The sequence below is a fragment of the Tursiops truncatus genome, chromosome 11, assembly GCF_011762595.2.
Source record: "Tursiops truncatus isolate mTurTru1 chromosome 11, mTurTru1.mat.Y, whole genome shotgun sequence".
Classification (NCBI taxonomy): domain Eukaryota; kingdom Metazoa; phylum Chordata; class Mammalia; order Artiodactyla; family Delphinidae; genus Tursiops; species Tursiops truncatus.
Window position 1 is genome coordinate 15302488 of NC_047044.1, and position 24033 is coordinate 15326520.

Sequence of the window (24033 nt, forward strand, 5' to 3'; positions counted from 1 at the left end):
TCTTCTGTAATGAAGACTTATTCCTTCTCCCCCCATTTATTTATTCAATAATTTATTTATAAAAGTGTGGGTTTGTGAGTATTTGTTTTATTCTTTGGGTTATAATCTATTACTGTTACTGTTTATTTTGTTTAAATTGGTCCAGCTTTGACATCCATCTTATTTTTAGACATGCACCCATCTTATTTCTCTTGAGCACTTCCTTACTTTCTGGCACCATGAGATGCTCCAGCTCATCTTGTATTTTTCTTGCTCTGCCCGGAAATCAGCCACTGCTCTGTGGAATCCTGGTTCTTCTAATTGGAGAAGGATATTTAGAAACCAAGATCTGGATACTGTTTCATCTTTTATAGCCTTTTTTTGTGTCCTGGCACTCTTTTTTTTCTTCTTCTTTTTTCATAGTCCTACCACCATGAAAACCTCTGAAAAACTTGACTTATATCTAGAGGAAAGTTAACATTATTAGAAGAGAATTTTCTGATAGGAGTATCAGAAAACCAATATGTGTAACTCTGTCATTTGCTTTTGTACATGTGTTGAACAGATTTTATTTAGTTCTATTTTAATCCTCTAAAGCCTAGAAGTAGATTTTAAATATGATTTTTGGCCTATCCTCACAGTGTTACAATGTAATCGTTTCTAAAAATACACATGGGGTAGTAAAAGTCTTAGATTTCAAGTACTTTGTGATTTGGGGATTAGGCAGGCATAAATTACATAGCCTTATACTAGTGTAAATTAACCTCAGAAGTTAAAATATATTTCAAGTAAAGACTGACTTAAATTGTTATCACAAAGTGCTGTGATAGATAATAAAGATCCAGGTCAGTCATACCTGTAAAATTTTAGAGCTCTTCCTCAGCATAATTACCTTCCTTCTACATGTCCTTTAACAATAGGGACTTCAGTAATACAATATATTAATTACTAGTAATGAATTTGCACATCTTATTCTCATTGAACTTGGAGGCTCCAAGGACTGGAATTCTGGATGTATTTATTTATTATTTATTTTTATTTTTGGCTGAGTTGGGGGTCTTCATTGTCGCGCACGGGCTCTCTCTAGTTGTGGCGAGCGGGGGCCACTCTTCGTTGCAGTGCATGGGCCTCTCATTGCAGTGGCCTCTCCTGCTGCGGAGCACAGGTTCCAGGCGTGCGGGCTTCAGCAGTTGTGGTTCACAGGCTCAGTAGTTGTGGCTCGCAGGCTCCAGAGCGCAGGCCCAGCAGTTGTGGCTCACGGGCCCAGTTGCTCCGCGGCATGTGGGATCTTCCCAGACTAGGGCTCGAACCCGTGTCCCCTGCATTGGCAGGCGGATTCTCAACCACTGCGCCACCAGGGAAGCCCTGGATTTATTTTTTTGTGTCCTATTTAGATGCCCAGATGTTGGTTTATGAATGAAAGAATGTACCTCAGAATATGTGACTCTACATTTTATTAGATTACTAACAATTAATTCTCAAATATCTCTAAAGAGAGTAAAAGTTAATGTGAATCTAAATGAGTCTGTTTACCAAATAAGAAGAGATATGATAGTACTTCGGGTTTATTTAGTTTCATTTATGTTTCTCTAAGCATAGAACAAGTTCTGTGTGTAGTTATATAGAATCTGTAAAGATGAGACGTTTCTTATTTTCAACTATGAAATTAATGGGATGTGTTTGAGGTCCATGACTAGTTCATAACTCACTTATTAATAATTAAGTAAAATTGACCCCTTTTTGTTATTGAGAACTGCATCAGACTCAGGATTCTAAAATTTCAGTTTGATTTCCATGTTATCTTCTTCTCTGCCTTTTTTTTTTGACACTTTACCATCTCACCCCCTACTCTATCCTTCTTTGTTCATTCTTGCTTCTCTGTCCCGTCAGTCTCTGCTTCTCTGTCCCATATAAGACATATAAGAGTATATGTCCCATATACTCTTGCTTCTTTCTATCATGTGTCCTTCTCTCATGTGTTATTGCATCTTTATCCCCCCTCCCTCCCTTCCTTCCATCAGTCATTCTTTCCATATTTCCTTCTAGGACTACATATCTATCCTCTGCTTCCGTATATCCAGACCTCATTCCATCCTTCCTTTTCTTATTCCTTCTCTCTCTCCAGCATTCTTTCTGTCCTATCATTCCTTCTGTTCATTCAAAGCGAAGGTCCTTTCTTCCATCAGTTCTTCTTTTCCTTTATCTAGTCTAATGACTACCATATATGTACTCATGAATTCCAATTTTATATCTTCCACCCACACACTTCTACCTTGGACTCCAGATTTAACAATCCCACTTCCTGTGCTATATTACCTGCTGAATTCCTACCCAGATACCAACTGCTCTTATCATTTTCACTATTACCACTGTTATTCATGCCACCATCATCTCTCCTCTAGAGCAGTATAGTAACCTCCTAAGTGGTCTTCCTATTTCTGCCCTTTGCCTGATACTCATTTTCTACCCAGCAGTCCAAGTGATTATTTTAAAAGTTAAGTCATGTCATGTCCCAGTCTCTGCTCAAAACCTTTCAAAGGATTCCTATCTTTTTTTTTATTATTGTTGAGGTAACATTGGTTTATAGGTTTTATGTGTAAATTATATTTTAATTTATGTGTACACTGCAGCATGCTTACCACTAATACAGTCACCGTACAGTTAACCCCCTTTACCTATTTTGCGCTTCCATCCTCTCTGGTAACCACCAATCTTATTTTTCACAGATGAAAATAGAGATCTTATTTTTTTCTTTTTTCCCCAGCTTTATTGAGATATAATTGACATGTAACTAGTCTTTTTCTGAAGGAGAGAAATTTCAAATAAGACCGTTAGACTACTGAAAAGCATTACACATAGATCTGGGAAAGCATGCTTTTGAACACGTTAGACATTTTATTTAGTTATGTGTAAATCCTTTAAAGCCTAGAAGTACATCTTGTACTTGATTTTGGCCTAACCTGGTAGAGTCACAATGCTGTGGTTTCTAAAATTAGACAAGGAGTAAGAGTTCTAGATTATACATAGCTTTGTGTGAAATCAGAGAGGCTTAAGTTACATAGATTGTATTAGTGTAAATCGATTCCAGAGATTGAGTGATCTTGGCCCTTTTAAACTCTATTATTAATTTTAATAATTCTCTGTGTATTCCTTTTTTTATATTTTGATAGTGTCAATACCCATATCATCTGTAAATAATCATGTTTTTGTTTCTTCTTTTCCCATCCTTATACCCTTTATCTCTTGATCTTCTTATTACTACACTTGTTAGTCCTACTAGTACCAGGTTGAATAGAAGCCGTGGCAGGCATCCTTGTCTTCTTCCCAATCCTAAAAGAAGTACTTTCAACATTTTACCATTAAATATGATGTTTTGTGTACTTTTTGTGAATGCCCTTTTTCACATTAAGGAGGTTACCTTCTAGTCCTGGTTTGTTGAGGCTAAAATGAAATTGAATTTTAATAGCTACACTTTCTGCATCTGTTCAGTTGGTCATGTGAAATTTCTTTATTCTATGAATGAGGTGAATACACTAACCAGTTTTTAAACATTAAACTAATCAACTTTCTGTGGATAAGCCCAACTTGATCATGATGTATATTTTTTAATGTATTGTTGTATTTGGCTTGCTAATATGGTATACTTGTGAGTGAGATTAGTTTGTGATTTTCCTTTTGTACTGTCCTTGTCTGATTTTGGTATCAAGGTAAATCTCACCTCATAAAGTGAGTTAAGGAGTGTTCCTTTTTTGTCTATTCTCTGTATGAGGTTAGAATCCTCTGTAAAATTAAAACTGTCTATTTCATGAATGTTTGGTAGAATTCATCTGTACAGCTGACTGGCTCTTGTGTTTTCCATATAAGTTTTTTAACCACGAATTCAGTTTCTTTAGTAGCTATGAGACCGTTCATGTTCTTTATTTGCTCTTGAGTCAGTTTTGGTAAGTTTTAAATTTCTTCTTGAGTCAGTTTTGGTAAGGAATTTATCCATTTTATCAAAGTTTTCAAATTTATTTGCATAAAATTTTTCATACTGCCTTATTTGCCATTTAATCCCTGCAATATCTGAGATTATATCCTCTTTTTTATTCTTAATATTGCTTATTTTGTCTGCTCTCTATTTTTCCCTTAATTTACCTTGTCAGAGTTTTACAGTATTGTTTCTTCAAGTAATAAATTTTGGCTTTGTTGTTTCTATTATGTATTTGTGTTCTCTTTTCACTAATTCCTGCTCTTGATCATTTCCTTCTTTCTTTTTCTTCTTTAGAACATAGAGAACAATAGATGAACAATAGAACAATAAACATCTTTATTACTTGAGCTAAGATAGGAGGGAGGAGGATTTGTTTGCTTTTCCGGGCATTGATTTTCCTCAGCTAGAACTCCAGCTCCTTGCATTCTAGCACATAGCCATCTGCTTGGCCACACTGGCCTGGTTTTGAAACAATGCATGCAAGGAGCTTGCCCTGCTGGAGCCTCCAGAAGGCTGCTGATTTTGGCATTCTTTTTCCTTTCATCATATTTCTTCTGAATTTTCTTTTATCGTTTTTTGTTTAAAATTCCTTCCTCCTCGGAAGTCAGCTTGGCTCCCTTCTTGCGGCCCCGGGGCAGTGCATAGTGGGACTCCTACCACTGTCAGAATAGTGTGCTGTCAGTGAGCACAATGCAGTTCTTCGCCAGAGTCTTGGTACTGACCAGTTCATTGTTGGAGGCACTGTAAACTATAATAAGCCTCGTTTTGCACGTACAACACTCCAAGCCTCAGGGGAAGTTCCCCATGTCCAGCCTCAAGTTCCCCACGTCCAGCAACTTCTTGTTGCCTCCCTGCATGTGGAATGTGTGTATGAGGCAGGGTCAATCTTAGTGTTGGCAGCGGGGATTCCCAGCTCATACTTCTACTTCTTGTAGTAGGTTTTTCTCTCGTTCCTAGTCTTGTGGCGCTTGTGCCAGTTGTTCCGAGATATGGCTATTGCTCAGTGCTGGCTGGAAAGAGATCATTTCCTTCTTTATATTTTTTTAAAGATCTATTCTGCTGTTTTCCTAACTCAATTTCAAGTCATTTTTCTAATGTAAGGATTTAAGCCTATATATTTTCTTCTAATACCTCTTTTTTGTTGTTTTTCATTCTGTGCATTTTAGATATATTTTTTTCATTATCATTCAGTTTTAGGTATTTACTAAAATCCATTGTGATGTTCTTTGTCTGATAAATTGTGTGGAGAAGTGTTTTTTTTTTTTTTTTTTTGATACGCAGGCCTCTCACTGTTGTGGCCTCTCCCGTTGCGGAGCACAGGCTCCGGACGCGCAGGCTCAGCGGCCATGGCTCACGGGCCCAGCCGCTCCGCGGCATGTGGGATCTTCCCGGACCAGGGCACGAACCCATGTCCCCTGCATTGGCAGGCGGACTCTCAACCACTGCTCCACCAGGGAAGCCCGGAGAAGTGTTTTTTAATTTCAAAATGTATGATAGATACCAATTCCTTTAAATCTGTTGAATAGTATTATGACCTAGTACAGGGTCAATTTTCATGAGTATTCCATGTGTACTTGCATAAATGTTCTCTGCTTATTGGATATAATGTTCTCTGACTACTTTGTATCTTATGTCTTTGTCTTTGGTTTTGTGTAGTTTCTAGATGTGGATGTATCTAGATGGTGTATGGTGTATCTAGATGTGGATCCTTTCTCTGTCTCTGTCTCATCTCTCCTTCTCTGTATCTCTGCTTATTTTTATCTGTTCTTTATTTCTGTTTTTATTTCCCCTCCTCTCCATCCCACCTCCCAACCGTATCCCCATGTACCTCTCTTTTTTACCCTGCTTGAGATTCATGAGCTTCTTGAATTGATATCTTTCAGTGGTTCTGGAAAATTCTCAGTAATTTTCAGGTCTCTTATTCTGCAACTCAGATTAAGTTCTTGTTTCCTTGTGTATTTTATGATTGATTGATTGAGTTTTGGTGGAACTTTTTCTGTAGAAATTGAAGCATGGGTTGAAGTTGAGAATCCAGAGAGGATTTATAATTTCTTTTAACAATTATCTCAGATCACAACCAACCTGGGACCATGTTAAATGCAATGATATGCTTAAGACGTTTGGTACCGTTTAAATTCCATGAATTTGCATTGAGATTATGCATGGGGGGGGATGCACAAGAATTTTTTAATAAAATAAATAATTTTAGATTTATAGAAAATGTGCAAATATAATACAGAGAGTTCCTGATTACTCTATACCCAGTTTCCCCTAATATTAACATCTTACATTACCACCGTATTTTTGTCAAAACTAAGAAATCATAGCACTAGCTAAATTCCAGACTGTATTCAGATTTCCGCTAATGTTCTTTTTGTGTTCCAGGATTTCATCCAAATTACCACATTGCATTTAGTCATGTGTCCTTAGTCTCCTCTGTCCTGTGACAGTTCCTCAGGCTTCCCTTGTTTTTTATGACCTTTTTGATTTAGAGTACTGGTCATGTATCTTGTAGAATAGTCTTCAATTTAGTTTTGTCTGATGTTTTTCTCATCTGTAGAGTGGGGTTATGGGTTTTGCGGAAAATATCACAAAGGTGAAGTGTTTTTCTCATCATATCATACCAAGATGTACATGATACATGACTGACTTATCACTGATGAGGTTTGCTCCGATATGTGGTTGCAGTACTGTTTGCCAGTTTTCTCCACTGTGAAATTACTATGTTTAACCTTTCCATTCAGGAAGGGAGATTTTATTTTCTTTCAGCCCAGACTGAGTAGAGACAGGCAAGTTTCCTTCCTGTCCTATTAAGATTTATGTCTTATTTACATTTTAACTGTGGATGGAGCTCTTTAAAGCCCAGGTTTTATATTGAGGGTCTATTATTAGTTTCCTCAGTTGGATGGGCCTTGGGTTTTATCTCCTGTCCTCCTCAACCTGGATTATATTTAAGCTTTCCAGGACTCTGTAGAAATCCTCAAGGCTAAAGCTGACCTTAGCACTCTGCTTAACCTCTTATGATTCCTTACTTTTGGGACAGTCCAGTGAATCATGTTTAAAAGTTTCCTTTTGTTGTTTTTTGTTAACTTTTTGTTAGTTATTTCCATTAAGGTATCTTAATCCAATGTATTGTCAGCAACAGAAGTTAGTAGGTTTCTTTTGACATTGATTTTGAATATTTTTAAAAGTGTTAACACTTGTGTTGGGGGGAAATACAGCTTAGACTTAGAAAGTATGTTACTTGTAGTCGTTCTCCCAATTCCTCACTCCCCCCGACCCAAACAACACAGTTCTTATGAGTTTCTTAATTTAAGGATACTGTTTTCTCTGCTTTGATTGATCTTTCCTACTTGATCCTCATGATCAACACCTATAGATTCCAAACTCTGTTCAAGTGTTTTCTTCCTCATGCCTTCTCCTGTCTCCTTTCCCCTGCCCCCACACACAGAGTTTGATTTCTTCTGTGCTGCCATAATATACCCTTCATTAAGAAATATGAAGACATATATATCAATGTTGGTTTGAATATTATGGTAGATGTTATTATTGTTCACCATTATTCACCTGCAGGAAGTTTATGCTTCTGCCTTCTTGAAGTTTGGCTTGCCCATGTAACCTGCTTTAACCAATTAAATGTGAGCAGAAATGCCTTGCCTGCAGTAGATACATAGCATGAGTGAGAAATAAACTTTAGTTATTTTAAGACACTGAGCTTTGAGAGTTGTTTGTTACCTCAGTGTAACCTAACATATTCTGTCTTAATTGACACACATGCTCATCCCTCATCTTGAAGGCAAAAGCTGTATTTTAGTCGTCTTTATGTCCTTAAAGCTGCCAGCCTAATTTTCCTAAAACATTTTAGATTATTATATATCCTTCAGGAAAGTAACATGGGTTTAGAGTCAGACACATCAAAATTAAAAAATTTTTTACTTGATTGCTTAGCTGAGTTACTTTGGAAGATGTCCTTGAGTTTTAGATTCATTTTTAAAATGAGATACCTTATAAAGTTGTTGGGAATATCGTATATGTAAAGTACCTAGTCCAGCAGACATTCTTTCCCTCTCACATTTCTTACTTCTCCATTGACTATTGAATCAAGTCTTTAAAAGTCCCTTTCTCCTGCTTTCATTAATTTATTTATTTGGTTAGTCATTAGATAAATATTTTTTGAACTGCTACTATATGTCAGGCATTGTCTAGTTACTGTGAAGTGGTGAGCAAGGCCTAGTCCCAGACTTTAAGGTGGTTACAGTCCTATGGCCAATAATTCTCCCTTCCTGTCTTCAGCTATCAAGTAAAGTTATATTAATACTGCAAGTCCTCTCTACCATCACCTTGAAAATTTTGCCTAAATTTCTCCCCATCTCAAAAAAAAAGAAAAAAATCCAGAAGTGATTGTTCCCTCCTGATTGTTCAAAGCAAATTACTGGTATTCATATGTGTCTCTTATAATATATATTGCATTCTGCCATAACAGATTCTGTTATATTCATATACATCATGTACATTTTCAAGTTTCTTTTCTAAATGTTACACTCGAGTGTTGGAATTTCATATCATTTATTTTGTATTCCTCAAATCAAGAATATTATGTGGATAATGAATGTCATTCGTTAGAAGGTGTTTTGGGAATTTATGGGGGCATTTTTGGTAGTCACAGTGATTGGAGGGTCCTAGTGGAATTAATGAGGAGAGACTGAGGATGGAAAACTTGCAGTGCTCAGGACAGTCTCTCAAAATAAATAGTTGTCCTGAGTCCCACATAACTTTCAAATATTATACTAGATGTTTCGTGAAACATCTAGTAAGTGAAAAACTTATTCATGATTTTCAAAATCTAGAGCCTAAACCCATTTTTATGTGTAAACACTAGGTATTTTTTACACAATTTTAATATACACTGAGTGTTCCTAAAATATATTGATCACCAATGTGAATCAAGGGAAGATTGAACTTTGTCCAGACCTCTACTAAATCTTGCTCAACATTACAGAAAACCAAAGGCAGTAACACTTACGGTATTTGAGTCACCAATAATACAACTGTATCATTCTGTTTTTGTAGCTGTTGAATTTAAAGTGATTCTGTATGTAGGTGCAGGCATCCAACTAATTCATTGTCTTTTTGTTTCATACCCAGATATTTACTTATGGTAAGTAAATGTTGCTTTTTTTAAAAATATAAATGACTTTACTTAAACTTCTCTCATATATTACATTGGAGCGTTATATTAATGCTTTAAAATTGTATATAAGGATATGTTATCTATGAATTTCATTTCAGAATTTAAAATAAGGCAGTGAAAAATATTTGTTATAAAAGGTGACGTTGTGTCATGGTTTAGAGCCACTGATTTATGAACCATTAGAGCCTGGAAAAAATATGAACTTTGCTTTTAAAATACATATTTAATCCTGTTCAACATTAAACTGTTCTCTTTAGGGAAAGTGTATATCACAAATATTCTGATAATTTGAATAATGTTAGATAAGAGCACTAAAAATTTGTTACAAACCATAAAAAAAGCATATGTAAACTTTATTCAATTTATAAAGAGACAAATTGCTATTTATAATTTTTGAACTTCTAATGAAGCACCAATGACTGCTTAATGACTGAGACTCTCCATTTTTTCCTTTATTATAGTTAGTATATCCAGAACTTTTATTTAAAAAAATTTAACCCTGTTGTTTCACAAGGAGGAAGGGTAGAAGAGAAGATATTTTGCATGTGATTTAATGATCTTAATTTATAGTCTGTAAATCACTTCTCTAGGGTCAGCAATGAATTGTTTTGGTTTAGCTCTTCTAAGTGTAGTTTTCATTGTTGAGCATGTGATAAGATATATTTTATAAACTAAAGTGCAGAACCAGATGGCTTTATTCTGGTATGATACGTGTTAATTCATAATGCCTTGTTTTTAGCAGGAATGGGATTATGTCGTATCTTACTGTTGCCTTTTTTAGACTATTTTATAGACAGAACTAGAAATTCTAGTTATATAAAGCTGTACTAGCATAGGCTGGAAAGTAGGTCATTGTTATGGGGAGTATACCAAACTGCCCACTGGTTGCTATAGCAATGACCTACTTTAAGAAACTATTTCTGTTGATTCATGTTGAAATCATCTTTTGGAACCAGCATAAAGAAACACACCGCATGTAATTTTTCCTAATAGCAATAAGGTAGTGATCGCTGGAGGTAAAAAAAAAAATCCTTAAAATGTTTAAAGTGAAGAAATATATTTTCTCACCTAACCCCTCTTCAATTTATTTTGAAGTGCTGCAGTTAGTATTGTAATTAAATAGTATAAGAACTGTTCTTCTGTGTAGGCAATACAATTATGCAGAGGGATATAGTGAGTTTTACTACCCTTTGGCCTATTTAAAAATCAACCTGTTACATGTAGTTAATAGCATTATTAACTGAGCCTTCAAATGGGTATGGTTTCAAGAAAACAGTAAACATGCCAAATTGGATAAGGTCTGAAAATAAGTCCCTATTAAAATTGTACCTTATGCGGGAGTTCCCTGGTGGTCTAGTGGTTAGGATTCTGGGCTTTTGCTGCCGTGGCCCTGGTCAGTCCCTGGTCGGGACTGCTGCAAGCTGCACGGTGGGGTCAAAAAAAAAACGTACCTTATGCAATTTCAATATATTGTATTAAATCATTCCATTCAATGTTGGATTCCTGTTCTTAGGTACATGCATTCGTAATATATAAAGTTTGAAATTGGTGTGTTCTCTGAAACACATTGAATCTGAACTCTCGCAGAACTCATTCTCTTCCCAGTTGAGGGTAAAGGATGAAAAGTTAGACTATAAAGTACCCTTTGAAGTAACATTATTCCTTCAGCACTAAAAAGAAATCTTACCTGTCAATGAGTTGATATTTTGAACTTGGTGTATTGGAGATTTTATGGTATTATCAAGGAAGAGTTATATGCTTAGAGATTAGTTGATTCAGGGTCTTAATTGCACTGTATCTTGTTGTATATATATTCATATTCACATTTGCCTTGCCTTGTGGGAAAGATTTTCATCAAACCTTTGTTCAAAGTCACATTCAGAGAAAGTTAAGAGATCAAGATGATTATGTATATAGATGTAGGCATTAACTAATTCATTATCTTCTGTTGTCATGCCCCAGTATTTACATATAGAAATACATGTTACTTCTTTCAAAACTATAAATTTTTCCCAAGGGAGAATAATTATAACTTCTGCTGAATGAATATCTACCAAGTACTAGTTATTTTATGCTCTTTCTATCCTTTCAGCAGATTTTCAAGACAACTCTATAGGTTATTTTCTACTATTTCTGATCTTTTCAACAAATTGTGTAAGGCACGTGATGAGATTTGTTTGCCAAATGTAGAATCCAAAAGACAGGTAAAGAAAACTGTGTAGTTAGGAGTGAGACACAGATACTTAATTTGAAATCCTTGAGGAGGAGAAGGTGATCTATATATTATAGCTATCATATAACGTACAATCTGAAAGTTTCTCTAGGATGAGGTTATGTCCTTTGAGGGTTTAGGGGATGGAGAAATTACTTTCAGGTGGAAGACTGAAGATTAGTAGAATGTGAACTTAAAGACATGGGAATTGGGAAAGGTACTCCAGGCCGAGGGAAGAGCATGGAGCAAATTCCAGGAGATTGAATGTGTGGGGAAAAGAGAAGTAGTTTGGTTTGGCGGGAGGGAAAGAGGAATGGTAGGAAATGAACCCTGGAACCCTAAGTTAGTCAAACAAAATAATTTGTTCTTTATTCTATAGAGAATGAATTTTTGAAGACCTTTTTACAGGAAAGTGTGCCTCAGGAAGATTTCATATTGTGTATAAAATGGATAAGAGTGGAGAGAGATTGTTGGTAGGCAGAGCCATTTTAAGGCATTGCAGCAAATAATACTGGCAAGAGATAACAAGGGATAGAATTATTGTAGCAAGAATAGAAGTGATAGGAAGGAGGAGAGTAAAAAAATAAATAAATAGCAGTTATATAATCATGCTTACTATGGGTCAGGCACTGTTCTAAGAGCTTCACTTATGTTATTTAATTCTCACAACAATAGTATGATATGGGCCCTGTTACTATTCCAATTTAACAGATGAGGAAATTAGAACTTTTCAGGATTGATTGAGGGATAGTAACTTGTTGCTATCAATTGTTAAATTATGGGACATCTATGGAATGGAATACTATGAAACCATGAAAATTGATGCCATAGAAGTATGTCTGTTGCTTTGAAAATATGTTCACTATGTGTTAAACCAGGTTTACAGTAAATATAATATTTCTGTTTTGTTCTACTTTGAATGAATATGCTAATTGTCAATTTTATAACTCTTATGACATTTAAAAAAAGTGTATGTTTCTCTTTTCTTTACCCCCACCCCAAACTCCCTCTCCCCAAGGGTAGCTATTATTAATAGCTTGGTGAGTATCCTTCCAGTTAACAAGTAGATATATGCAAAGTAAATTTTATTTTATCAAAATAATATATGCAACAGTTTTAAAAGTCATAGTGCAAAAAGCCTTATAACAAGGACAGCATCACTGATATGTTCTCCTCCATCCTGCTCTTTTTCTCTTCTTCACAAGTCTTTTCTGAAATACCTATTTGAGTCCACTGTATCTCTGCAATCTTTATGTGAAATTATAGTGATATAAACAATAACATCCATGGAAGAAAAACACCATCAATAACATCTATGGGAGAAAAACATCATACCGCAATACAGCTTCTGTTCCTTTGTTTTATGAAGTGCCAAAACAAAATTAACTTTATGGTTGCAAAACTTTTTCCATTGCTTCAGCCCACGTCATTCTGTACAATGTTTGTTTGGTTCATAGAGTATTTATTGAAAAGCATTAAGAACGCTTATTCAGCTTGTGAACAAGAAAGGGAAAAATAAAGGGCTAATTATTAACTAATTCAGGCTTACTTGTTCATTTTATAAATGAATCAGATCCTTTTTTTTTCTTTTCCATCTTGTTGTCTATCATTGACCTGCTTGTACTACATAAAAACTTTTCTACCAAAAAAGTAGAATATGGTGAACTCTTGCTACTTACTACCAGCTCTGGTAGAGAAGATACTGAAACTAATACTACAAAAGAGATTTGAGGATTATCTCTGCCTTGGATTATCCTCCCAGGACATTTTAGTTTTGTACTGTTTAAATTTAAGAAAACTTAAAAATTGCTAGTTCATTCAACTTCTTAATTTTTGATCTGAATACTACAGGCTCTACAATTTCTTTTGCCAAGCAAATACAGAAAACTAGATGCTTCCCAATAAACATTTATCACCAAACATGATAAGTTATTTATAGTTACAGATAATTCTACAAAACTTAGATACTTTTATATTGCTCTAACAACAAACAACAACAATATTCTCCCTAAAGTATTTACACATTGGCAGTGGTGGGTTGGGATGGGGATTGGGTATTGGGGGGTAACTCCAAACCAAGACAGAAAGGGGATGTGGTGAAATATAAATGTGAGTATATATTTGTTTACGGACAACTGTGAGACTTCCTAAGGTGAAATGGTGGGATGTCTTTAACATCCTCGTGAGTATAGCACTGTGACTTCCCAGGCCCGTAGACATGATGATTCCTAAAGGGAAAGGAATATCAAACTTGACTAGGTATACTGATGTCACTAATAACTACAGTTGTAGAAAATTAACAAGACTTTCTTGGTGAAATTATGGGATCAGAATGGGCAAAGACAACAAAATGATCTATTCTGAATAATCTTCTAGAAAAATGCTGTCCAGTAGAACTTTCTGCAATGATGGAAGTGTTCTTCACCTGTGCTGTCCAACATGGTAGCTGCTAGGCACACATGTAGCTCTTGAGAGGCCTTGAAATGTGGCAAGTGTGACTGAGGAACTGAATTTTTAATTTTAATTAATTTAAATGGCTACATGTGCCTAGTGGCTACCATATTGAACAATGCAGTTCTGAAATATGCCTTTCCATTCATTTTAACCACTCCTTCTCACAAGTAAGACACAATCATTATTCTGAAAGAGCACATGGCCTGTAGAAAAGGCAGATAGATATTTAAGATGAAAAACAAAGAAGAAACAGAGTAGAGAGGAAATAAGATATATCCAGCTGAGAGGAACAGAATCTAGATGAAATATTAGAGAAAATTAACATGAGGCAAACAATGAGGTTGAACCTTCCAGGTATCTGATATCTCTTTTGGATTTGCTCTTGTGGGCTACTCCATTTCTTCCCAATGGAAGATGCAAAGTAAGCAGTCTTCTGCCTCTGCCCCAGAATTTCCCCAGATATCTATTATGCATAAGACTTACTGATAATTATTTCATTGAAAAAAGATCTATAGCTCCACCTGCATCATGAAACCTTTTTTGAAAAAATTAGTCTGGCATTCTCTACACTCAGAGAGTTAATGCCACATAATTTAACGTCTATTTATTATCAAATTCTTTTTCTTTAATTATATTAGAAATTTGAAAATGGGCATTATACTTTCTCTCTCGTACATAGATAATTACGATTGCTCAGAGTGATTAAATAGGATGTTACCTTTTTTTCCAGTAGAAAATGTTCTAGATTTTACAAGGTGGCTTTCCTATATGAACTTGAATTTATTTCACCAAGTTTCAACAATGAGATCAGTTCATTTAATTACTTTATTTCGTTTTTTAAATATTTATTTATTTATTTATTTTTGGCTGTGGTGGGTCATAGTTGTGGCACACGGGCTTATCTCTAGTTGTGGCGCTCTGGCTCCAGAGCATGTGGGCTCTGCAGTTGCAGTGCATGAGCTCCAGGGTGCTTGGGCTCTGTAGTTGTGGCACGCAGGCTTTCTAGTTGTGGCACACAGGCTCAGTAGTTGAAGTTTGCAGGCTTAGTTGCCGTGCAGCATGTGGGATCTTAGTTCCCCGACCAGGGATCGAGCCTGCATCCCCTGTGTTGGAAGGCGGATTCTTAACTACTGGACCACCAGGGAAGTCCCTACTTTCTTTATATGATTTTTTTTTTTTTGGTGGTACGTGGGCTTCTCACTGCTGTGGCCTCTCCCGTTGCGGAGCACAGGCTCCGGATGCGCAGGCTCAGCGGCCATGGCTCACGGGTCCAGCTGCTCCGCGGCATGTGGGATCTTCCCAGACCGGGGCACGAACCCGTGTCCCCTGCATCGGCAGGCGGACTCTCAACCACTGCTCTACCAGGGAAGTCCCTTTATATGATTTTTATGTTTACAAATTAAACTTTGCTAACAGTCACCCGTATTTAATGAAAGTTAGCAATTTAATTTAGGAACTTTATTAAAAAATACTGAGAAATTTGTGCTGTAATTAAAAAAAATTATATGATTTCTGGAAACAGTAATTTCTATATAAGCTGGAAATAATAAGATGATAGGTAAAAAAGGTGATGGGGTGGCATTTCAAATTTTAGAATAACATGATTTTACATTACTTTATATCTTCTAAATATATATTTTGAAGAATTTAAATAATATTTTCCTCTCTCTAGATTTTTGCTTCAGTGTCTTGAAGACCTTGATGCCAATCTGCGAAAATTAAACTCTCGTCTGTTTGTGATTCGTGGACAACCAGCAGATGTGTTTCCCAGGCTTTTCAAGGTTATTGGAAAAATCTTTGCATAAAAAAATAATCTTTTGTCAGAGAAGACACGTATTTGGGGTAAAGTATGGGAAATATAAGTGCTTATAAATGAAATATTGTGGATATTTTCTGTATTTAATAAAAATGTTACACAGTGTAAAATCAGACAGTGAAAAAAATGATTTACAATGAAAAGTTTCTTTCTTCTACCTTAAACTGACAGTTCCCCTCTCAGAAGCAACAACTACTACCAGTTTGTGTATTCATTAGAAGTATTCTTTGCACAAATAAGAATGCATATGTGTATGTGTTTATATACACATATTTGTGTTTGTGTGAATGTTAACCATCCCCCCTTTTTAAAACCAAGGTGAGAACACGCTATGTTATACCATTCTATGCCATGCTTTATTCACATAACCATATATTTATATTTTGGAGATTGTTCCATGTTACCTTCTCAGTCTTCTTTTTTTTTTTTTAATTTATTTATTTATGTTTGGCTGTGTTGGGTCTTCGTTTCTGTGCGAGGGCTTTCTCCAGTTGCGGCGAGCGGGGGCCACTCTTCATCGAGGTGCACGGGCCTCTCACTGCCGCGGCCTCTCGTTGCGGAGCACAGGCTCCAGACGCGCACGCTCAGTAGATGTGGCTCACGGGCCTAGTTGCTCCGCGGCATGTGGGATCTTCCCAGACCAGGGCTCAAACCCGTGTCCCCCGCATTGGCAGGCAGACTCTCAACCACTGTGCCACCAGGGAAGCCCCACTTTCTCAGTCTTTTAAATGGCTTCATAGTACTGCATTGTATAGATATGCTGTTAATTTTTTTTTAAATTAAAGTATAGTTAACTTACAATATCATTAGTTTCAGGTGTACAACATAGTAATGCAATATTTTTATAGATTACACACCATGCAAAGTTATTATAAAATATTGACTATATTCCCTGAGCTGTATATTATATCCCTGTGACTTATTTATTTTATAACTGGTAGCTTATACCTCTTAATCCCCTTCACCGGTTTCACCCCTACCCCTACCCCACTCCCCTCTGGTATCCACTAATTTGTTCCTTTTTGGTTTTTTAAAATTTATTTATTTATTTGGCTGCTTTGGGTTTTTGTTGCTACGCCCGGGCTTTCTCTAGTTGCAGTGAGTGGGGGCTACTCTTCGTTGCAGTGTACAGGCTGCTCATTGTGGTGGCTTCTCTTGTTGCAGAGCACGGGCTCTAGAGTGCATGCTCAGTAGTTGTGGCACACGGGCTTAGTTGCTCCACAGCACGTGGGATCTTCCCGGACCAGGGATCGAACCAGTGTCCCCTGCACTGGCAGGTGGATTCTTAACCACTGCGCCACCAGGGAAGTCCCCACTAATTTGTTCTTTGTATCTGGTGAGCCTATGTCTGTTTTGTTATATTTGTTTGCTTGTTTTTTAGATTCCACATATACGTGAAAACATACAGTATTTGTCTTTCTCTGTCTGACTTATTTTCACTTATCATAATGCCCTCCAGGTCCATCCACATTGTCACAAATGGCAAGATTTCATTCTTTTTTATGGCTGAGTAATCTTTCAGTTTGTGTGTGTGTGTGTGTGTGTGTGTGTGTGTGTGTGTGTGTGTGTGTGTACATCTTTATCCAGTCATCTGTTGGAGGGCACTTAGGTTGCTTCCATATATTGGATATTGTAAATAATGCTGATATGAACATTGGGGTACATATATCTTTTTGATATAGTGTTTTTGTTTTCTTCAGATAAATACCTAGGAGTGGAATTGCTGGATCATATTACCATATTATCTGTGTTCTATTTTTAATTTTTTGAGGGTATAATTTATTTCACTAGCTTTCTATTGAACATTTAGTTATTTTTCCACAGGCCTTTTGCTAATACAAGTAATGCTGTCAGTGAACATCCTTGTTCACAAAAGAGAAATCTTTGCTCACATGTGCCAGTACATTTGTGGGACAATTTTTGTAAGACTTTCTGAGTCAAAGGGCTGTAACAATTGACATGCTACAAAACTGTAATGTTTTTAACTTGGTAGAATCTTAAAAATCTCCTAATCTTATTTCCCCCTCTTTTTTCCAAATGAAAAAATTAGTCCTAGAGAGATTAAATGAGCTAACCTAGGTCATAAAACTAGCTCATGGAAGTGTTCAGACCAGAAACTGAGTTTTCTGGCTTTGTTAATCTATCCCTTCCTATTTACTACCATTAGTATTCCTAATGTATATCTGTTTTTCTCTTGCAGCTGTTTGATTCATCAAATTTTTATAATAGCATTTTTTCTACTTCTAATGCACAAGAAAACAGTTCCTTTTCCTGAATGAAATATCCACAGTGCTGGGAATCAAACCAACACTACCTAGCCTTTTTTTCAGCAGTGTGAAAGAACCTTTTAATGTTTAGAGTTTGGCTAATACAACAGTTGTAGCTAGTGAAAATTTATTTTATAAAAGTTTTCGGGCTTCCCTGGTGGCACAGTGGTTGAGAGTCTGCCTGCCGATGCAGGGGACACGGGTTCGTGCCCCGGTCCAGGAAGATCCCACATGCTGCAGAATGGCTGGGCCCGTGAGCCATGGCCTCTGAGCCTGCACGTCTGGAGCCTGTGCTCTGCAACGGGAGAGGCCACAACAGTGAGAGGCCCGCGTACCGCAAAAAAAAAAAAAAAAGTTTTCTTACTACTGTAGCTACTTAGAGTCAGAATTTAACCCAGGTACATGGAAGAGCTCTGAGAAGAAAGGATATCAAAAACAATGGTGATAGTTTATCAGCATCTCACAAGTATAAAAGTATATGTGAATAACTGCTCAACCCTATCTAAATCCATGTGTTATAAGTAAAATGAATCTTAAGAAGATTTTAAGTACCTTTAAAATAACAAAACATTTACCTGCTTTTAAAAAAATGGTTTAACTCCGCAAGTCTTTTGTGTTCTTTATTTTGAGCTTTCTTCTGCCTGAAGTAACATATTATTGGATCAAACTATCTTCTGTATATAGATGATGTCCTGTCTTGTTACTTTGGCAGAGAGGCAATGGTTTATGCAAGGGCCATAAAATACAGATACGTGAATATACTTTAATATACCTAGAGTGCTTATTATTGTATTCTGATACAGTAGTCTATATAAAATGTCATTTATGAAAACTTTCAGATTTATTTAATATGTCTGAACCATAGAGGGAGTTAATTCCTCTTTTTATTGTATTGATATTTTTATTTTTACTTTTTGTTTAGAGGTACTATATGCATGTGTTTCCAAAAAAGAGCCCAAGAGTATGTACGATAAAAAGCAGGTCTCCTTCTCATCCCTAACCCTTACACCCCCAGCTTCTCTGAGGAGGAAGATTCTTTTGTCAGTAACTAGCTGACTCATTTACATTACTGTCTCTGGTTTTATTATTCTAGTACAGCAGATAGTGAGAACTTTAATAGGTAAATAATCCAGCTTCCCACATTGGAGGTAAAACTGGTTTAGACCTGATAACAGTACCTTTAGTTTACTGGGGTGGAAATAGTGATTTCAGTACTGACGTCTCCTCTAGTGTGCACCTTCTTTCTATAGCATTCACTCATTTAATTCTGTTTATACTAAGTAGATTTAGGAATGGGGCCAGAGCATTTTTATAAACACATTTTTACACACATCTATGTTGGATAAACTTGTTTTTTCTTACGTGTTTTCTACTTAGAATTTTTCTCAGTTAAATTCTAACTTAATATAAGCTGACAACATGGCTTTTTTTTTTTTCTTTTCATGTTCTACTGAATAAATGATAAACTTAGCAGACACTAGCCTAGGCAAAACTTGAATGACAGTATTAATCATAGGTATCTTATATAAATTATTATTATTATGCAGTTAAATCTTATATCTTCTACATTTGGTGCCAGAGTGATAAGCTACCAAGACCACGCATATTCTAGGGCCTGCAGAAACTTTTTATGAAGAGTTTAAAGTATTGGTTTAAAACATTCCCATTATATCCAAGAGACAGAGACATGTGTCTAAAGTCTTTATAGATGGACACACTGAAGCATAATAAAATGTTTTGTTCAAAATCACAGAATAAATCAAAGAAGGACATATAAAGCCACTAACGTTTCACATGCATAAATTTATATTATGCTTTTTGAGTCATTTTGGATTCTTGCTTGATTATTTCATGGTACATGCTCATTTGAATAAGATAATTCATTCAACAGATATTGATTGAGTGCCTGCTATGTACATGGCAGTGTTCAAGGTGCTGGGGGTATACTGGTGAACCAAACAGAAAAAGTTCCTACCTTCACTGAGCTTACACTATATTGGGAAGCAGGCCAATAATAAGTAAATATGTAATGTCAGGTGGTGATAGGTACTAAAATAAAATGTGGGATAGAAAGTCCCAAGGTGAGGGAAGGATAGTTACTTTATATGGAATCATGGAAGGCCTCACTGATAAGGTAGCCTTTGAGCAAATATATGAAGAGATTGAGCCATGCAGATATCTGGGGTGTGATATATTGAATCCACAAAATTTTGCAGCTTGTTCATCAAAAGATAGAGTTTATTTTCTCACTCCCTTAAATCTGGGTTGGCCTTATATCTTGTTTTCACTAAGTGCCAAAGGAGATACCGAGTGCCAAAGGAGATACCAAGTTTCAAATCCTAGGCCTCAAGCGACCTTGCAGCTTCTACCTTTGCCCACTTGGAATGCTCCTTGTACCATGTAAGGACTGGGCTAGAATGTCAAATTATGGGAGACCACGTTTAGAGAGAGTGGGCCAACCAACAGCCAGCACCAAGGTCTGAAATGTGTGAGAGAGGTCATTTAGATGCTCTGGCAGCAGCCAAGCTGCCAGCCGACTGCAAGCTTGTGAGTGAGCCCAGGTGAGACCAACAGAAGAACCATCTAGTTAACTGACAGACTTGGAGAATTAATCAGTTGTTTTAAGCTGCTAAGCTACTGCAGTTTGGGGAAAGAGTGTCACAGGCAGAGGGAACAGCAGTTACAAAGGCCCTGATGTGGAAGTGTGCCATGACTTATTTAGGAACAGCAAGGAAGGAGGCCAGTGTGCTCTAGCCAGAGCACAGTGAGTGAAAATAAGACATAAGGTCAGAGAGGTTGCAGGAGCCAGATCACAGGGCTTTACAATGTTAAGGACTTTGGCTTTTAATCTGAGTGAAATGGGATGCCATGGGACATTTCTGAGTAGGGGAGTGACATGATTTCACTTACATTTAAAAGAATCACTCTGACTATAGAGAATAGATATTGGAGAATGGAAATGCTGTAAAGACTTAAGCAGAAAGATCAATTAGGAGACCATGGCAGTTATTTGGAAACAAGATGATGGTGACTAGGACTAGAGTAGCAGTAGGGGTGTTGAGAAGTGGTAGGATTTGGGTATATTTTTTAAATAGGACTATAGGGTTTGTTTATATGTGGTATTTGAGAGTCAAGGATGACTGCTAGGTTTTTAGCCTGGGCAAATGACACAGTGGGTTGCCATTTAGTGAGATGAGGAAGACTATATAGGAGGAACAAGTTTAGGGAAAAATCAGGAGTTCACCTTTTTTAACATTTTAAGTTTGAGATGCCTTTTAGACCTCTGAATGTATTTGTTGAGTGGGATTCAAGTCCAGAGCTCAGGGGAGAAGTCTGTACTAAATTTAGGAACCTTAAACATGTAAATTGTGTTTAAAACCCTGAGACTAGATTTATGGAGTAAAGGAAGGAGTAATGGATGGATGCGTGGAAATTTTTAGAGCTTTACCTTTATGTTTGGGTTATTTTGTGAGATAACATTTTTAAATGTAATTATACTACTTTAAATGCTTTCTCCCAGGAAGTTTGTTATTTATAACTTTGTTTTCTAAAAATTTTATGTTTCTTAATTATTTTCACAGTATTACTCGTGACTTTAAGAACTGCACATCCATTTAGTGGTTCATATTATGCCTTCTGAATGGTTAAACAAATAATTGTGATACACAAAAACAGATATGAATCTTAGTGCCTAAAATTGCAAAGTGAATATTCACTCATTTCACATGAATATATTTTAGTACTACATGCAAACTTATTGTTATATTTACTATTGAAATTCAAAGGTTAACCGCGTGTTGCTTAAAATAAAACCGGGGCTAAAGAGTAGATAGGGACTTCCACCTCTGGTTAAGATGTAGAAAGTTGCAGTAGACCAACATTCCTGTCTTAACAATGTGAAGGAAGTAAATATGCCACAATATCATAGGTTTTTTGTTTGTTTTTAACCTATTAGAGAGTTGATGACACAAACCTAAATAAACCAAATTGCATAAAGGGATGAGACTTTCATGGGAAAGAAGAGACCCATGGCTACATCCCTGAAATCACAGCAGGAAGAGAAGGGATTCTACCATAGTTGAGAGTGAAGAGAAACCAGTTGAAATTTTACCAAGCTTTTTGTGGTCATATGTGGGCTGACATGGCAGATTAGAATTTCAGGAAGCCCTAGTCACAGAGTAAGTTTACACCCACTCTCCAGTTCTTTCTTACAGTGCCTTCATGGAGTACCAGTGGCAGTGTGCCAAAGGCTGGAGCGAGGCAGAAGAGAGGAATCCCTCATTGAAGTGCACTGGGCATTCACTTAGTGCAAAGTAGCAGTTCACTGAAGCTGGAGACAGGACATCAGGGTAGAAAGATGCCTCCAGAGGTGTAGAAAATTAGGGGACAGGGCTAGAAAACAGAGAAGTCCTTAGCAACCATAAAGCTGTTGGGTAGACAGCAAAGCAGAGAGAGATGTCCTATAGTTTGTAAAGCTAGTGACTGTGCTGTAAAGCCGAGAGAGACATCTGGAGTCTTGTTAATACTCACATTTCAAGCCCTGTTGAAGAAAAATCTGAATCCTGCCCTCAAAATATTTGAAGCCAGTGGTGAATGAAATTTAATTACAGCAGCAACAAAGCCCAGACCCAGCTCAATTACTGACTCCAGCAATTCAACTTCTATCAGAGCAAAGACTATGCACTTTTCTAGAGATAAATGTTGTTTATTGCGTTTCTAGTCTTTTATAACATTGTCTGTTGTATGATCACAAATTATGAGACACATGAAGAAGCAGGAATATGTAACTTGCAATCAAGTAAAAGAAAAACTGTCAGTAGAACCAGTCCCACAGTTGATGCAGATGTTGGGATTAGAATAAAGAAAGGACTTTACAATAATTATGCTGTAGATAGTAGGGGATCTAGTCAACAGGTGAAAAACTATGTAAAGAGATGGTAATTTTAGTACAAAAATGGAAAGTATTAAAAAGAACCAAATGAAACTCCTAGAACTGAAACATGCAATATCAAAAATGAAAATTCATTAATTGGGTTTATCCAGATTGAACAGAGCAGAACAAAAGATCAGTGAAGTTGAAGACAGTATCCCAGCTGAAGCACAAAGAGGAAGAAGATTTTTTTAAAAAGGGAATAGAGTGTCTGAGACTTGTGGAAAAATAGTAAATGGCCTAACATATCCATAATTGTAGACCTATAAAAAAGAGGGAGAGAGAGATTGGGACAGAAAAAAAATATTTGAAGAGATAATTGAGTTTCCAAAATTGATGGACGATATCAACCTACAGTGCCAAGAAGCTCAACAAACCCCAAACAGCATAAACATAAAGGAAACCACATCTTACCACATCATAATCAATTAACTGAAAACCAAAGATAGAAAAATTTATAAGCAGCCAGAAGAGAAAGGACATATTCAGGGAACCACAGTAAGAGTGTTCAATGGTTTCTTATTAAAAAGAAAAGTCCAGAAGACAATGTAATGGCATTTTTAAAAAGCTAGAAATAGTAAAAATATTCATTTTTTTAAAAGAGAAGGCACAATGAAGGCATTTTCAGTCAGACAAATGCAGAGAGAATTTATTTCCATCAGATCTATACTATAAGAAATATTAAAAGGGGACTTCCCTGGTGGCACAGTGGTTAAGAATCTGCCTGCCAGTGCAGGGGACATGGGTTCAATCCTTGGTCTGGGAAGATCCTGCATGACTCGGAGCAACTAACCCCTTGTGCCACAATGACTGAGCCTGTGCTCTAGAGCCTGTGAGCCACAACTACGGAGCCCATGTGCCACAACTACTGAAGTCCATGCGCCACAATTACTGAAACCCGTGCACCTAGAGCCTGTGCTCCGCCAACAAGAGAAGCCACTGCAATAAGAAGCCCACACACTGCAACAAAAAGTAGCCCCCGCTTGCCACAACTAGAGAAAGCCCGTGCGCAGCAATGAAGACCCAACACAGCCAAAAATAAATAAATAAATAAATTTATTTATTTTTAAAAGAAATATTAAAGGAAGTTCTGCTAGGTAAAAGAAAATAATTCTAGGCTAAAGACAGAATCTTCAAAGAAGGAAGAGCACTAAAAATATGGGTAAATATAAAAGACCACTTTTTTTTTAGTTATGTATATTAATATATCC

The 24033-nt window shown here is 36.5% G+C and overlaps 1 protein-coding gene and 1 pseudogene across 4 annotated transcripts in view; one reads left to right on the forward strand and one right to left on the reverse strand.

The window, feature by feature from the left end:
- Positions 1-24033, forward strand: part of CRY1 (cryptochrome circadian regulator 1) — a 93383-nt gene that overhangs the window by 43675 nt on the left and 25675 nt on the right. For 3 of the 4 annotated variants that reach the window (XM_073788235.1, XM_033866171.2, XM_019918343.3), the window contains exon 2: positions 15482-15590. In XM_073788235.1, the coding sequence (XP_073644336.1) occupies positions 15482-15590 (109 nt within the window). Of the gene's footprint in view, positions 1-15481; positions 15652-24033 lie in introns of all 4 variants that reach the window. The other variant, XM_019918345.3, reaches the window with a different exon arrangement.
- Positions 4218-6116, reverse strand: LOC101322440 (small ribosomal subunit protein eS8-like; annotated as a pseudogene).